Source organism: Rhinopithecus roxellana, chromosome 12 (genome assembly GCF_007565055.1).
Source record: "Rhinopithecus roxellana isolate Shanxi Qingling chromosome 12, ASM756505v1, whole genome shotgun sequence".
In the NCBI taxonomy this organism is placed as follows: Eukaryota; Metazoa; Chordata; class Mammalia; order Primates; family Cercopithecidae; genus Rhinopithecus; species Rhinopithecus roxellana.
The window spans coordinates 22687130-22704855 of record NC_044560.1 but is presented as its reverse complement, the minus strand read 5'-3'; the positions used below and the strand labels follow the sequence as shown (position 1 = coordinate 22704855).

Below are 17726 nucleotides of genomic sequence, written 5' to 3'. Positions count from 1 at the left end.
ATCCATCCACCCACTCACCCATCCATCCACTCACTCACCCACCCATCCATCCATCCATCCACCCATCCATCCATCTATCCACCCACTCACCCATCCATCCTTCCATGCATCCATCCATCCACTCATCCATCCATCCATTCATGGAAACATTCAGTGAGCTCCGACTGAACACTGATCCTGGTGAGGTCCTGGAAGAGCTTCAGTTGCTGTTGGCTACCATCATCAATTAGAGGAGAGTGAGCAGGGCAGGGCAAGCCAGGGTGCATGATGCTGGTCCTGACAGTGTGAAAGGAGTCAGGTGGACAGCCAGGGCCCACTGCCCAGTCCATCTGCCCTTTCTGGTTTTGCAAACTTGGGCCAATTACTTAACTCTTCTGTGCCTCCATTCCCTCATTGACAAATGTGGATATGAGGGTGGCTACCCCTGGGGGAGATATGAGCATCCAGTGACTCAGTGGTGAGTCTCAGCACCTGTGGGCCTCCGCTCTGCATAGCGCTGCCTCTCCAGAGAATAAGCTAGTGAGAAGACTCTGAGCTGCTCCTGCTTGAATGTGTCTGGTCCTCCGAAGGTCCATCTGGAAGTCACTCCCTGGGTGCAGCCTGCACATTTGAGAGGGTCTGAGGGTGGCCAGGCCATGAGCCTCTACACAGCTCTTACTGAGATCATGCACAACCCCCCAGGAACCAACCAACGGGGGAGAGAGCTGGGGGAGAGACCCCAGGAGTCCTTGGTAGGCTCCTCGGCCTGGCATTCAGCCGCCACATTTGGGGGCATTTCTCCAACAAAGGGAAGTTCTGGGCTTGCCCCAAAGGCCCTGCTTCCCATGGCTCCAGGGTGCAAGCCAGCTATTTTAGGGAACCCCCACCCCCAGCTGCATCAGCTCAGGCCGTCATGAAGAATTCCTCCCGCATCTGCTGTGGGGTGCCGCATTCACAAGCTCTGCAGTGTGTCACCGTCTAAGTGGTCAGGGAAAGGTTATGACTGTGACACTTCCCAGGGCCTCGTGTCACTTCACAGAGAAACCGCTTCCTGTGGGCGACCTGGGCTCCAGCCTCACCCCGGGCAAGGACGTGGCCACGAGCCTTTGGTTTGGGGCTGCTGGGCTTTTTTTTTTTTTTTTTCTAATCTTTGCTATGCTCAAAAACCAAACCAAAACAAAAGTATCTCACTTGAGAATGTCACAGCCAAGTCTGCGGTAACGTGCAAGCTTCAGGCTCAGAGGCTCCTCCTGCTCTTGACCCAACTTAAATCAAATTCAGGTTTGAACACCTGTTAGAGCTGTTAATGTCTGAACTGTGGCAGCCTGTTCTGGGTGGAGAAGCTGCTGCTCTGGCACAGCTGCCCCGGATCCCACCCTCCTCCAGAGCCTGAGCCAGCGCCACGGACGGGGTTCTGGGCCCAGCCTAAGGAGCAGGGACTGGTGCGGGGCCTGCTGCGGGGCAGGGTGGGGGGAGTGGGCCTGATGCAGAGCCTGCGGGCTCAGGGAATGACTTACAGGCTAGCGGGGCTTGGGGGACTTTGCACCAATGGCCTTAACCCGTCCAGATTGCCTGGATGTTATCACAGCAGCAGCTTGGGCATCAAACTTCCACCGCCGCAGGACCAGGACGTGGACGCTTCCACCTCGTAAGAAGCAGGACACCCAGTGGGGCGGGGCTGAGCTCAGGCACACACAAAAGGCTCCTTAGAGCTGGGGTTTCTTGGGAGCATGGGGGTTAGGGGAGCCTACTTCTGCATGCGAGCTCCACAGGACAGTCTCGGTCCCCCCGCTGCAGTGCCGGCAGCAGAGGGCAACAATGCCAGAGTATTCGCACCCAGAGTCTCCTTAGAGCTCTAGATTCCTTGAGGTCGGAAATCGCCATGCCCTGGAGAAACAGTGAGGGTCCCGCCCCAGCGCGCCTTTGCAGGGACCCATGTCTGGGCAAGTAGACACTGTGGCGAGTCCAGACATCTCCTCGGGGAGCCAGGAGGTTCAGGGGGACGTCCCAGGCCGTCGTTGTGGATGTTTCTCAGCAGGTTCAGGCTCGGTCCCCCACATCCTTGCTTTGACTCAGTCATCTACACAGCCATGGAAATCCGTCTCTGTGCTTATGAAAAATGCCCCTTCGAGGCCACAGAACCGGGCCTGGTCAACCTGGCGTGACAGACGTGACCACCCCTGGGGTCCTTCCCTGCAGGCAGGACAGATGAGGGACCTGGGGCTTCTCTCCTGGGGGTGCTGGGCGAGTGGGGCTGGGGCATCAGTTCCAGCAGCCTGGCCCCGTGAGGCAAACCCACTCCAGCCTGCACCTCCATGAGAAAAACAGCAGGGATTGTAGCCAGGAAGGAGCCCAGCCAACGCGTGCTGCCCTCCCTGCCGTCCCCACGGGGACACATGGCCGGGCCTGGGGCGTCCTGCCTGAAAGCATCCACAGGAAGAGGATGGAGCAGGGAACAGACCCTGCCCAGGCTGCTGGCGTTGACCAGAGCCAACCAAAGCCAACTGGAGCCAACCATGCTGCTTCCACTTGGAGCTCTGGGTGCAGCTTGGCCTGCTTAGGTGTCCTCCTGGGGGCTTGCTGAGTGGGAAAGTGACTGCCACTTTACATGGAGGTCCCTGTGCCCTCCCAAAAGGAGTATTGTATAAGGCCAGCACCAGGCAAAACCCTCAGGAGGGCCAGAACCGGATCCCGGGATCCCAGCCGCAGACCGCCAAGGGCCAGGGCCGGCTTTTCATGCTGCTGCTGCTCCCACCCCTGCCCCGAAACAGCACATCCTCATCAGCACAAGACCCTTCTCTGCCCTGCTCTGGGTTCCCCAGATCAAAGCCAGCAAAGCCAGGCAAAGGCACCCAGGGCGCCCCCTTGGCAAAGAGCATTCCACTTGACCATAGTGCAGGATCCCTTTAAAAATGACACACCTGGGCCGGGTGCAGTGGCTCAAGCCTGTAATCCCAGCACTTTGGGAGGCCGAGACGGGCAGGTCACAAGGTCAGGAGATCGAGACCATCCTGGCTAACCCGGTGAAACCCCGTCTCTACTAAAAAATACAAAACATTAGCCAGGCGAGGTGGCGGGCCCCTGTAGTCCCAGCTACTCGGGAGGCTGAGGCAGGAGAATGTTGTAAACCTGGGAGGTGGAGCTTGCAGTGAGCTGAGATCCGGCCACTGCACTCCAGCCTGGGCGGCAGAGCAAGACTCCGTCTCAAAAAAAAAAAAAAAAAAAAATGACACACTGTGAGCTGGGATGCCCGTTACAGAAATACGGTTTATACACAGCTTTTCAGAGGTGACACCTCTTATACCTAAGCTGCTCCCAACATGTGTGGCAGAGACGGAGGCTCCCTGGACATGTGTGCCCCCAGAGGAAGGTCCAGACCACCTAGCAGCTGGCCTGGGTCGCTGAGGAAGACCCCTGAGGCTCACTCAGCCCAGGGCCCTCTGTGCGACTATGGGCTTTCTCCTGGGGGCTCCGTGCACATCTGAGACCTTCCGCGATGGGGAGGGGGAGCCCTGCAAGCGGCGACAGAAGCTTTCTCTAAGGCAGAGCGCACGGCGTAGCCTGTTCACGGGGTGCCCCTCTCCTACTCACTGCGAGGGCTGCTTCATCCCTTCGGGGGTCCTAGGGACCCCACTAAAGGCTTCCCAAAGGGCCAGAGGTGCCTGTACTTCTTGCTTATCCGAAAGACCCAGGGAAGGCCTCATTCTGAAGAGCAGGTGAGCAGGAGCAGCCAGGCGGGGGAGCTGCAGGCCCCCAAGCTACCAGTGGCCCGAAGTGGCCACCACAGGCACACAGCAGAGAACCTTCAGTGTCCAGGCAGGGCTGAGCACAGGGGTCCTCCAGGACGTCTTCAGCAGGTGCCAAAGGCCAGCTCCCAGTTCCTCAGAGCCCACCATATCTGCATGTACCCACGGCCTCCAAGCAGCTGGAAAGCAGAAAAGAGGCTTTCTAGTTCCAAAGGGTGACACTGAGGCAGGACCCCAGACAACTCCACATCGTCATGATGAGGACGGTGGGAGATCGGGGTTGGGAGGGTCTGTGTGACTCAGAGGTCAGTCTCTGAAGCATCCTGGAGGGAGGGGGCCACCAAGTCCCGCTGGTCCTCCCCCCAGGACATGGTGCTCCCCACTGTGTCCACCCCACCAGCTGCCAGGCCTGAGGTTTCCACAGACCCTGCTCCTTCCACGCACTGCCAATCACCTCTAGGTGTTCCATGTTTCGTGAGCCTGTGTCTCAACCCTTCATTTCACTAAAGCTGCAACAGCGTGGGTCTGAGTCACCAGCGTGCTCCTTTATTTCTGACAGTCAGGGCTGCAGCCCATGGCTAACAAGTCAAACCTCAGAGGTGCCACGATGGATGAGCCACATACCAAGGAGGAAGCCCAGCTCCCAACACCCCCAGGCTGCTGGGAGAGCAGTGGCACGGCCGAGTTTGGGGACACACCAGGGGCACACTGCGTGCAGATTGCAGAAAGGGGCAGGGACCACTCCTGCGGCAGGTGGCATGGCACAGCCTCGAGGCCCGGGCTTGTGTGGCCCCTGTCCACCACTGGTGTGAAATCAGGGTGCGTAAGTCCCACCCCAGGGGACCTTGAGGGGCTTGGGAGCTGTGCACAGTCAGATGGAGACTCCTCTTTGCTTCCCTGTCTCAACCAGAGTTTTCTTCAATGTTCATAGATGCTGCTGGGAGGTCGCTCCCCGCCCAAGTGGAGACCCCGCCCAAAGAATAAAGAAAATAGGAATAGGAAGGAAGGGGAGGAGGGAACGAAGGTGAGAAAGAGAACTAAGAGGAAATTCCACAGCAGAGATGGCAGAGCTCTGGAACCTGGGCTGTGTGCTGGCTGCTGAGGGCCACGCACTCCCTCAGAGTTCCACAGCATCTGGGGTCTGGGTGCTTTGGGGGAGATGGTCAGTGCACCCCGGGAGCGCCACAGCATCCCAGTGTCTGGGTGTTTAGGGGGAGATAATCTGTGAGCCTCCATGTTTGCAGGGCATCTGGGTGTCTGGAGCTTTTAGAGGGAGAGGGTCTCTTAAACCCTAGGCTTCCACATGGCATTTGGGTGGCTCCGTGAGTTCTGATCTGTGGCTTTCACTAGGTTTTTGAAGATGTCTGTGGCCCCAAGAGGCTACCAAGTGTTGAATTTGGTGACTCTTTTTCCAGCGCGTTGCATTCCTCAGCTCTGCCCAGCACTGACACAAGAGCAGAGCCCCCCAGGCATGGATTCCACATGTCCTGGGCCTTCCTCTGCTGTGAGAGTACCTCCGGGCCACAAGCATCCGAATTCTGGGCCATGCTCTTGGGGCTCTCTGAGACCCTGGGACCCTGGCCCTCATCTCTCCCCCAGTACGCCCCACTGCCTGAGAACCATCCAGTGAGAGCACAGTCAGGCAGGAGCTAAGAGCCACCGTCCCTCTGGCTTCTTCCAGGGACAAACCCCAGACAGCCCACCCTTGCTCCCTGTCTCTCTCTCTGAGCTTAAGAGAGAGGCTGGCTTCTGTCTTGGAGGAATGGCTGCCAAGAGTTGCCTGTTTCTCCAAGCGGCAGCCTCTCTCTCCCTCTCTCTCTCTCCCCCCTCACCCTTCCCCCACCCAACCCTCCCATCCTCCATCCTTTCCTCTCCTCCCACCTCCCTCTCAGCCTAAGCAGGTGGGCCCCAGGCCTGCTGACTGCCGGCCAGGCCTCCCATGTCCCTGGCCGTGGTGTGGCCCCATCCCACCAGCCACATTTCTCATTAGCACTGGGTCCCATCACCACCCAGCCCCCTGTTGGGCATCAGGACAGGGATTTATGAGCTCATCCAGGCTCTGTGTTCACACCGGACTGAGATGTTTCCAGAACACCTTTCCCCCACTTCCTTGCATCACAAGAATGGGCTTTCTGTTTCAGCTACTCGTGGACACCATCAACTGTGACCACTGTGTGTGTGCACGTGTGCGCATGTGCCTATGACAGGGCTCCACAGCCAGGGCTTCTTACTCCGAATCAGCGCATGGGTCCTTAAAGAAGGGGGTCAGGGTAAGGAGACCCTCCCCCCGGTTCCCGCCAGCTCCTGGCTGTCAGAGGTGGACTCCATACCACTTCTGGGGAGCCTCCTGGCAGCAGCAGGAGGCGGGACCGAGGGGGCAGCGTCCCAGGGCTCCGCTCCTCCCTGCACACTCAGAATCCACTAGGCAAGCTGATGATGGACGCCGCGGCGTTCCCACCTGCACGCACACCGTGGCCGGGGCCAGCGGCTGGCTGTGCCCACTGAACATGGAGGACCAGCCCAGCAGAGAGCCCACAAATTAGAAGTGCAGGAAACCTCAAATTATATACAAAAAAAGTAAAGGTTAAGAGAAATTTTCCTTCACTTCACTTCGTAACTCAGCATTTCTGATGGGGTTGATTTATGAGCTGGGGGAGCTGCTAGGCGCCGGGGAGTGGGCGAGAGTGGGCAGGAGGGCAGTTTCCTTTGGAAGTCCTAGGACTCCTGAGGCTCAGCCCCAAACAGCCCAAAGCCAGGCTTTTAAGTAGCGATCAGGCAGGGAGCTGGATTCCAGATCTGGAGAGAGACACAGCCCAATGGCCACAGTGGCCTCCAGGCCACTGCCTGCTAAAGCCGGCCATGTGGAGGCATGTGGACTGGGCCACTCCTTCCATCTGTGGCTCCCTCCTGCGTTCATTGATCGCGTGTAAACAGAAGGGAGCAGTGAGCCCGGTAGGTCACTGTGCGTGCGTCCGTTCATTCGTCTACCCTCTTCTCATCTGTACCGGCCTCCTATGTCACAGAGAACATCCCAGGACTCAGGCCCGCCCAAGAGGTTCCCAGAGGGCCTTGGAGGTGTCAGGGCTAGAAGACTTCACACCAAAACAGGCCCGGCTCCCAGACGTGGCTGGATGTAGCATACACCCAGGTTGGAAAGGCTGGGCTCACGCCCTAGGGCAGGCAGAGACATCGCCTTTGGCACAGATCCTTGGCGCTGGCCCCACCTGGTACAGTAAGGAGCCTGTGGTCAGGTGTACATGGCTGTGACCTTTGACACCACCTCCCTCTGAGCGTTCCTGTTGCCAATGTTTCCTCCACGGATCCCTGATCTCCAGGAGCACCCAGAGCCCAGGAAGGCCCCGGTCAGATGCAACTTGGGCAGCCTGAGGGCCACCAAGCTAGGGAGGGGTGGCCTCTCTCTGTCCTTGTGGGTGCCGACAAGTCTCACGCCAAGGGAAGCAGGGACTGGGACCTGGGACTGCCCAGGCCTGCTCTGTGGATTCCAGAGCACATGAAATCTTGCGACCCCCCGAACAGGGCGTGGGGGCCCTCCCTCTGGTCCTTGAGTCGGCCCTGGAGAGCACACGGGGAGGCCATGGCACAGTTCTGGAGTCCAGCAGCCTGGGCTGGGAGCTGGCCCCGTCTCCAGGGGCCTCCATTTTCTCTTCTACAAAATGTACTGTGGGGCAGCAACACAGTATCCACCTTATAGGCCCGCGGCAGTGAGCGAGGGGTCTCGACAGCACCCAGTGTGGCCCTGAGTGCACAGAGACCTTGGGGAGGAAGGCGAGAGAGGACAGGAAAGGCGGCAGGAGGAGGCAGCGGTCGGGGCAACACCTGCCGTTTCTGGAATCAGAGACGGCACAGGCCCAAGAAGCCAGGCCTGAGCCTCCACCTGCCCAGCCAGAACCACGACCCAGGGCCACTTCAGGAGCATTTCTCTGGTCTGAGGCAGAAAAGCAGTGGCTTCTGAAGGTCTGTCCAAGCTCCTGCTCCACCTGCTCCCTCCTTCAGGAGTTCCCAGATGGGTCCAGCAGGACCCCCACAGGACTGGACCCTCGATGCTGGGACAGGCAGCCAGACATGGTCAGGCATCTCGGGGGAGATCCTACACCTGACTCTGATAGCAGACACAGGCCTGGCCCTCCCAGCACACCCTCTCCCGGTGCACCCCTCCCAATTCATCCCTCCCAACTCACCCCTCCCAACTCACCCCTCCCAACGCACCCCTCCCAACTCACCCCTCCCAACTCACCCCTCCCAGTGCATCCCTCCCAACGCACCCTTCCAGGTGCACCTTCCCCCAGCACACTCCCTCCCAGTGCACCCCTCCCAATTCATCCCTCCCAACACACCCCTCCCAACACACCCCTCCCAACACACCCCTCCCATCTCACCCCTCCCAGTGCAATCCTTCACTGGGCACCCCCTCCCAACACACCCCTCCCAACACACTCATCCCAACACAGCCCTCCCAACACACCCATCCTGGCACACCCCTCCCAACACACCCCACCCAACACACCTCTCCCAACACACCCCTTCCAGTGCACCCCCTCCTGGCACACCCCCATCCAACACACCCCTCCCAGCGCACCCCTCCCAACACACTCCCTCCCAACACAGCCCTCCCAACACACCCCTCCTGGTGCAATCTCTCACCGTGCACCTCCTCCCAACACAGCCCTCCCAACACACCCCTCCCAGTGCAATCCCTTACCATGCACCCTCTCCCAACACACCCCTCCCAATACACTCCTCCCAACACACTCATCCCAACACAGCCCTCCCAGTACACCCCCTGCCGACACACCCCTCCCAACACACCCCTCCCGGCACATGTCCTTCCAGCACCCCCTCCCAGCACACTGGTCACTGGTTCAGGTCCCTCAGACCAGGGCTCGTCCTGGCTCTCCTGGAGGAAGGGTCAGCGCCCACCTGGCCCCCCTCAGAGGCACCCCTCTGTAGAAAGAAGGAGTTAACCAAGCCCTCCTCAGTCGCCCCAGGCAGGTGTAACTCCCACTCTGTGACCTTCCAATTGGTCAGGGATTGGGGTCCAGGCCTCCCGGGAATGAGGAGAAATGCCCAGGAAATGAGAGTGACAAGGGAGGAGAGGCTGTCAGGGCGGGGACCCCACCAGCAGGGCAGCAAAGCCTGGGTGCACACTCAAGACCAGGACCCCTGGGGGAGCTGTTGCCTCCGGTCTCCAGGCCTCTGCACCCGAGAGGGTCAGGGACAGACCGGACGCTCCAGAACACTGTCCCATGTGGGTGAGAAATCAGCTGTGTCCCCGTTCAGACACGTTTGAGAGAGCCAGAGATGTTTACCCTGGCACGGGAGGGTTAGGACTCAGGCCGCATGCAAATACCTGCAGGGCCATCATGTGGAAAAGAGAGGCTTATTTTGCAAGGTGAGGCGGGCATTACAAGAAGGGAAAGCCTATGCCCCAAAAAACAATTCCCGGTGACTCGATGCATTCAACAGTACACTGGCGGCCTGGGAGCACAATGGGTGGCTGCTCCACAGAGCACAGTGGTGTGTGTCTGGAGACTGGCTGTCCCAGGGCACAGGTGGGTCCCTGGACCTGCAGCCATCAGTGGCCGGATCACAGGCATTGAGGAGGCCTCAGATGTGGGGTTGGAGGGAAGGGGCCAGGGTTCTCCTCTAGACACAGAACCCACGTTTTTGAGAGGGAATTGGCCATCCCTTCAATGTCCTCCTGCTGGCGTCAGCCTTCTGCTCACCGAAGGCTTCTCGCCCCGTTCCCCCAGGACAAGCACACATACATGGACACACACACATACATACACACACAGGTGCACCCACACACATGCACACACCCCCACATACCTGTGCACACATGCAGGTACATGCCCACACACAAGCACACACCCAGATACATGTGCACCTGTAGGGTGAGGTGCTTGGGAGCACTTAAAATAGTGGTTGGTCAGCCAGCCAGGGACACAGATTGTTTTTCCAGGGATTTCCTGGGGAGATGGACCCCAAGGCCTGGAAGTCAAGGTGAAGCCAATACTCCCTTTTTTTTTTTTTTTTTTTTTTTTGAAACAGAGTCTCTCACTCTGTTACCCAGGTTGGTGTGCAGTGGCACAATCTCAGCTCACTATAGCCACTGCCTCCTGGATGCAAGTGATTCTTGCATCTCAGCCTCCCAAGTAGCTGCACACCACCATGCCCAGCTAACTTTTCTATTTTTAGTAGAGACAGGGTTTGCCCATGTTGGCCAGGCTGGTCTTGAACTCCTGACCTCAGGTGATCCACCTGCCTCGGCCTCTCAAAGTGCTGGGATTACAGGCGTGAGCCACCACGCCCGACCGAGGCCAACACTTTCGAGTCAACAACCAGGCCCCAGGAGAAGCCCATGCCATGGCTGTGGTCACTCACAGCGTCATTTACCTTCTCCCAGGCCCCTGTACCATATGTGAGGAGAGAAAGCCCAAAAGAGACCCATACTGAGAGGGAGAGATACAGAGACAGACAGAGAGAAGCAGAGCAGGGGAGAGAGAGAGGGAGAGACTGGCACCCAGGCCACTACCTATACAGGGGCTGTGAGTCCCCTGCCCCATAGTGACTTCCAGCCTAGACCTGGCCAGTGATGAGGTGGAACGGGGCCCCGTGGGTCTTGGCCAGCCCAGCCTCCCTCCCTGTGGCAGAGGAAGATGGCAGGGCTGCCGACCACAGCTCTGGCTTGGCGAGCCTTTCCAGCGGTTTCCTGATGTGCACCAGCAGTCAGGGTGGGAAGTGAGAGGGCCCTGAGAGGTCTCTGTGCCTGGGGAGGGGCCTCCCCACGTGGGCTGCTGGCCCTGGGTCTGCACCTACAGGATGGGAAGCCTACCTTCCCAGTGGCAACCAGCCGCTTGTGGCCTCCTCCCTTCCACGCCACGCCCCTGCCACTCCTGTCCTGGCAAGAGATGGGGCGCAGTGGGGCGGGCTGCTGAGTCTGTGGTTCTTGGATTGGGCTGGCCCTGGACTTGGGCAGGGCAGGCAGTGACCGCTCTGGACAGCGTGAGGACCCTTCCTGCAGCCCCTTTAGGGAATAGGACCTCAAATGTCAAGGGATTTGCAGTCCTGCCTAGGGCAGAGCTGTCTCTGCAGAAGCTGGTAACACAGAGGTGATCTCCCTGGGAACCCGCCCTGAGTCCTGAACAGCAGGGTGGCCACAGACTCCCCACCAAAGCAAGGCTTGAGCCAACCGGGACCCAGAACAGGGGGAAGGTGTTGGCTGAGTCCATATGTTGGGTGCATTAGGAGTGAGTCCTGCCTCTCAGGAAGTGGCCTGAGCCCCATCAGCTGGTCCCTGGGCTCAGCGGGGGATGCACTCCGGAGCACGTACTCCTGACTGCACCAGTGGAGTGCTGTGGCCCAGGTACTCCAGCTTTGAGAACAAAAGTCCGGGTCCCAGGTGGGAGGGCACGGCACGCCCTGGGTGAGTGCCAGCCCTCAGCCCACAGGCACTGTGTGCAATGTGCTGTGACGTCAGCAGGCCTCAATGGAGAAATGGACCCATGGGCTGGGGACGGGACTGGGATGCTGCCAGCCCCATGTGGCCGGCTGTGCTCCTGCTAATCCATCGTTTGTATTTTGAGTGTTCCCCCGCCACCAATGTTTCCTCAGGCACCAGCCTCTAGCCTAGTTATGCTTCTTGGATCCATGTCCTCTCTGGACCACAGGCCCATCTACAGTTCCGAGTGGACAGGACTCAGGGCCAACCCCGGGCAGAGAAGGGACCAGGCCATTCACTCACACTCACTTGGTGACTGGAGCACAGCAACCACAGCCCACGAGCTTGGGAGCATTTCTGCTGCTGCCGTCTCTGAAATGAGACAGCCTTCGCAGTGAATCTCCCACTGCCCTGGATGGAGCCAGAAGGGCTCCAGGGGCAGGCACGGCTGTGTGTGATAGGGGGACCCCGGGAGCATCCCCCTCTGCCCTGGCCGACCGCCCACCCTGCACCCCAATCTGTCTTACCCAGTACCTCTGGAAACCCTTAGTCGGGAACCCCAGCTTGGTAGAGGATGTCAGCAAGGAGACCGAGAGTAAGTGGAAGGGAAAGGAGACTCGAGACCCTCTCCCCATCTCAGCTGTGCTCTGGGAGCCAACTTTCCCTGGAAGCCTCAGGGAAAGAGGGAACGCCACACACAGAGGCCGGGGCACGTGGACAACACGCTTCCCCATTGATTGGTGCTGACGTTGAACTTTTCAAAAGAATTCCAGCACCAGGCCGAGATGGCTAGGAACCCGGGAGAGTGCATGCTGAGCGTCTGAGGGTCAGGCACTGGGGTCACCGGGGCCTGTGCACATGGGAGTGGATGCTCTTGGCCCCAACCTCCTGAGGGTCTGGACGCTGGCAGCTGAGGACAGAGGCTGGGCTGGGGCGCTCCTGTGCCCTGGCAGGCTCCTCAGCTGTCTCTCCCCACCCTTCACATCCCTGCCTCTTTCCACCTTGCCCAGGCTTCACCTGGCTGTCTCTGGTCCACGTCCTCTCTTTCAGAATTAGGTCCATTTCATTTTGCTCTGGCACGAATGATAAAGTCCCCAAAAAGCAAAAAGTCTCAGAACTGAGGCCCCTCAGCTCACAGCCTCTTTCCAAATCAGCCCCTAAGGTGTCCCGCAGAGTTTGGCCCGAGTGTATATGCTCAGAGACTTGTCACTCAGAGGACGAGGCTGCCACAGCAGCTCCCATGGGCCCTATGGGGGATGTGGTTTCAGGGCCGATGGGATGTAGATGCACAGGTGGACTCCACAGCACCCTTGTGCACCCCTGAGCTAAGCAGCTGCCTCCTGAAACCTCCGTTTCCTTGTGGACTCTCAGGCCAGGTGGGCTCTTGGTCATTGAGGATGCCTGGGGAACGCCTGCACTGTTCACAAAGCACCCGACTCTCTGGTCAGAAGAGGGCAGCTCCTGACCTCAGGTGGGCGGCTCCTCCCCTCTGCCAGGTCCTAGAGTTCACCATGGAGCCGTCAGGAGAACTCCAGAGAATCAGAGGCCCATGGTGCCCAGAGTCAGCCTCCACTGTGTTCACTTGGACAGGTCACTGTCTCATCCTGACTTCCCTGGGTCCTTCTGACTTCCTTATCCATCACCTCTGCCCACCCAGACACACCTGCTCAGGGATGCACCCGCCCACCAGGACACACCCACCCAAGGACACAGCTGCCCACCTGGACACACCTGTCCAGCAGGACGCACCTGCCCGAGGACACAGCTGCCCACCCACATACACCTATCCAGCAGGATACACCTGCCCAAGGGCACTCCTGCCCACAGAGACACAGCTTTTCTACTTTGGGGACCTGAGTGTGGTGTGTCCCCAGCCCCTGCCCCCTGTCCTCCCTCCTGCCCTGTCTGGGCTGGGCTGCCCAAGATGCCACTGGTTTGAATTCAGAACCCAGAGTAACCACTGGCCAGAGTGGGGGAGACTGGGAGGCCTGCAGCCGCCACCCGTGGTCAGGCTGGTCGAGGTGACACCATCTCTCCACAGTGGACCGCAGGTCAGGTCTCCTCATCAGTGGTCCTCAGAGGAGTAGGGGTAACAGTAAATAAGAAAAGCCCTAGGGGTGGCCACTCTGCCCGTTCAAGGCAACAGCAACAACAAAATAAAGCCAAGTTGGTGTGCGTGTGACTTTGCGGGCGTGGTGAGAAGAGCTAGGCGTCTTCATGCTGCTGGGTGTCAAACTGAAACTCTCCAGCCTTAAGGAAACCAGATGCTTTTCTTATTGTCAGAGTGGTGTGCAGGCTGCCCTGAGCGTGCACACACACATGCACATGCACACCCAGCAACACCTTCACCTTCAGACATGCTTTTTCTAGCCCAGCGCCCCACATCCTTAGCAGAGGGCTCTGCTCCCAGATGCAGCGGTCTCTGCCTTCTCACACGTGGGACAGCTTTGCTGCGGGGGTGGGGGTTGCAACTCTGGAGGCTCATTTTATCGCCGGGCCAGGGCAGTGATCTGTTCGGTGAGAAAAGAAAAGGCCATTCCCTGCCTTTCCGCTGGGCTCCTGGAGACTCCTGGAGACTCCCAGGCTTGGGCAGTCTGGGTGGGCTGGGAGCCCCGCTGATGCCCGGAGGGTGGGCTGAGGTCTGGATGCCAACTTGCCTTCCTATTTGAGCCCAAACAGCCAGGTTTCCGGGTGGGCAGAGGCAGTGTGCAGACTCCAGCACACAGGGCACCTCTGACTCCTGCTTCACTTTCCTCCCAGCAGATCTCCGAAGACCTGGGCAGCGAGAAGTTCTGCGTGGATGCGAATCAGGCTGGGGCCGGCAGCTGGCTCAAGTACATCCGTGTGGCGTGCTCCTGCGATGATCAGAATCTCACCATGTGTCAGATCAGTGAGCAGGTAGGTCTGGGCTCATAACGGGGACTTCTGCCCCTTGGAATTGTCCCTGAGGACGCGGCACCAAGATTGGCAGAGGTGCCGAGGCGAGGATTGTCTGAGCCTCTCTGGGGACATCTGCCAAGCCCTGGCCTGCGGTGGGGGCACTGTTTGGTGCTCGGCCAGCGCTGGCTTCTGGGGAGCTGACTCTCCCCGGGAGGGCTCCATCGGAGCCTTGCTCAGGGCCCCCGCCCGAGGCTGGCAGCTCCTGAACCCCAGGATGGTGGTTCGGGTGGAAAAGGGCAATGAAGCAGGCAGGACCCCAGATCACAGGGTCCACACTTCCTGCAAATGCCGCTTCCCCGAAGGACACGGGAGAAGCATAGAGCAGGAACCGTCACTGCAAAAATCCATCTAAATGGCGCTGTTTAACCAAATTTTCCGAAGAGTCAGCACCGGCCAATGAGGCAGCCACTCAGGGGCCTCCTGGAGCCTCCAGGGCCTCTGACCAGCCTGCTGAAGGCCTTGGCCTTTTTGGCACAAAGTCCCTGTGAACCAGGCAAGAGACACCTTCATTCCGTCCCTGCCACCTCAAGACTGAGGCCCCCGCTAAGCTCCCTGGACCCTTGACCTCCACTGCTGGTCCACACCACCACCGGAACAGGCGTCCAGACCCACAGGCTGATCAGGGGAGAAGATGCGGAGTCTCTTTCTACTCCAGAAGGCACCGTCTCCCCAGAGTTGGTCGCTGCTTCATGAATTTCTCTATTCCAAGCTTGCCAGTGGCCCCTGGAGGCTCTTCTCACTCTCAAGCCAGGCCTCCCGGGCGGCATTTTCCACCCTGCGTTCTCAACACCGTGCGTTCCTCAGGGTGCCTGGGGTCCCCGGCCCCTTCCATCACAGCAGTCTGGTTTTTCCTGTAATATCTTGGGGTCATACATGAGATTTCATTTGCAAAAAAGGAAAAAAGGATCCTATGGCTGTGAAAAATGTGTGTGAAGACCATATCACGGAACATTCCGGGTAGCCTGTGCAAGCCATTGAAAGTGGTTCAAGGCTCTCGACTTGAGAGAAATAATTTTGCACTAAGAAATGCAGAGAGCAAACTCCAGGGAGGTCCCACAGGCCCCAGCTGGCTGCCAGGGGCTCTCCCTCATTTGCCGTCCACTTGGCTGTGGAGCAGAGTCTCCACCGAGCAGTTGCTCTGCTGGACAAGCTCGTTCTGGATGGGGACATGGATCTGCTGTACTACCAGGACTTCCGTGGCCTTTAGTTAGAGCCAAAACTGTTTAAAATAACTTTTTCTGATTGAAAAAAAAATACAGAGAGGAAGCAAAAGAATAATCATAAACATAAGAACAGAACTTAAAAAATATATTTTCCTTATTCCAGATGAAAGTGAAATTGGAGTGAAGGAAAATTGGGCTTGAGGTGCATAGAAGGACGGGTCTTTCCATCCTTTTCTGGGGCTCAGATTTGCAGACAGTGTGTGTCCTTGGTCGTCTGTTGGGAAGCCGAGGGGCAGGGGCACCACAGGGCTGGGCCAGGGCTGTGCTTTTGTGAGATGCAAACGACAGTAATGAAGGACCCAGATTTTTTTACTTAGGAAATAAATGTTTATTAGAACATTTGAACTAAACTTAAGCAGTAAAGTGGGTATCTTTACGTGTCTAGCTTTTTAAAAAACAAACAGATGTGTAATCTTCTCAAAGAGAAGCCTGTCTTTGAAAAAAATCTTCATTGTATTATTAATATTTCAGGGAAGTTTTCCTTTTAGCTACACATGAGGTCCAAAAGGAATGGGCTGCTTTGCAGCCAACTGTGTTTCCATGGTCAGGACCAGGGGACAGAAATCCTTGTTGCCAGGATGGAAGAATGATCCTGAATCCTGATCCGTTCCTTCCCTTTACCCCGCCGTTACCCCACAGTGCCGACTCCCTCCAAAGCTCCGTCCTAGAGTCAGAAACATACTTGGCTCTATTACCCAAACCACAGATAATGTCATAACGACTGGGATACCTCCTGACCCGCTAGACGGCTCTCTCCAACACCGCCTCAAGGGATTCATTCCCTCTGCTTTAGGTCCATAGGCTGAATTAAAGCCACTAACCCAGAGGGAACTTGAAATGCACATTTAAGCAAACGCAACGTCAAACTGGCCCAAAGCAGAGAGAAATTCCTCCGCTCAGGGCACTTCTGACCCCCTCAACCTCACTGTGAGACCCTTCCCCTCCGAGAGGGAGAGGATCCCTCTGCTCTGAGAACACCCTCATAGGTAGCACAGCGGGTGACATCGGGTGTTACAGGGCCACCAACACTCCTGCCCATGTCCCCACAAAGGTGCACCTCTGAGCTGGATAAGCCACGTGGCTGGAATGCCCGGGAAACGCCCAGGAAAGCAGGAGCCGGCGGAGGCTGGAGGAGACTCGCTGCCCAGGCACGGGGAGTGAGGTGGTGGAGTTGGCAGCTTCTCCTCCTGAAATCTCAACCATGAATTTCAGTTATCAAAGGAAAATGAGCATTGTGTGGGACATATTTTCTTTGAATAATAATAACATTTAAATACTAAAAATATGAAAAACTGCTCTCAGAAACCCATAGATTCTCGTATGAAATTACTTTTAGCAATGCCTTTTTGAAAGGGATATCATAGATTTCAATCTAGTGTTTAAACGCTCTCTCGTGTGCACTGTGATGGCCACATGGCCTCAGTGGAACGCATTTCCATTCCCTGGCCTTGACCACAGAAACGTGGGTTCCTGCAAAGCAACCTATTTGACCCTATGTGGATCTCAAATAAAAACTGCCCTGAAATATTAATAAAACCAAGATTTTTTTAAAGTTTTTAACAGCCTCTCTTTGAGAAAGAAACATTACATGATACTTACGCTATTTCTCAGATTTCCACCATGCCAGAAGTTCCACCAGGATTTTCTGGCACTTATGAACACCACACTCCCCCCCACACAAACACACACAAGTGAACCATCCTCCTCCCTTCCTCTCTCTCCCTCTCTCTTTCTCTGTCTCTCTTTTGCAAGATTGCACACCCACCCTACCTCTAATGCAGCACAGACACAGAAGGGAAGGAACCATATCTGAACATCTGAGGTCCGTAAAACAACGTCGAGTCTGCCAAATGGCATTCAGCAGGGAAAATACTTCGGTCAGAAAAGCATCACCGTCATTTTGAGGTTCGAGACATGTGACCTCAGCCCCCATTCTCAGAGGAAAAAGGAGACTGGGGCAGAAGATGGTCCAAACATCCTAAAAAGAAAGTTCTGGAAGCCACAGCGTCCCAGAAGAGATGAGTTCTCCTGCTGGGCAGAGCTCTCCTCTGAACTCAGAGGTCGCTCTGAACTGAAAACTCAGGTCGATCTTCAGATGGGGACCCAGGCTGGGGCTTTCCTCCTGAGTCTCCTGCTACTGGCAGCCAGGACTTAAGCAAACACTGGGGCCTCCAGGGTGCTCCTATGTCCTTGGGGTGAGACCCACACTTCAGGGGCACTTTGGAGGCAGGGGAGTCACATACCACCTCTGGCCCATCCCGGGCTCCTCCTGGCCTTCGCTGGATGCGGACTGCTGTGCATTCATATGGGGTCTGGGGGCGGGCGCCACCCCCAGATCCCTCATGGTTCTGTGCAGTGTACCGGCGCTCTAGCTGA

At 57.4% G+C, this 17726-nt stretch overlaps 1 protein-coding gene across 1 annotated transcript in view; it reads left to right on the top strand.

Moving 5' to 3' along the window:
• The window catches only part of PRDM16 (PR/SET domain 16), a 245797-nt gene that overhangs the window by 183444 nt on the left and 44627 nt on the right, over nucleotides 1-17726 (top strand). The window contains exon 3 of the mRNA XM_030913789.1: nucleotides 13948-14085. Coding sequence (XP_030769649.1) covers nucleotides 13948-14085 — 138 coding nt within the window. The remainder of the gene's footprint in view (nucleotides 1-13947; nucleotides 14086-17726) is intronic.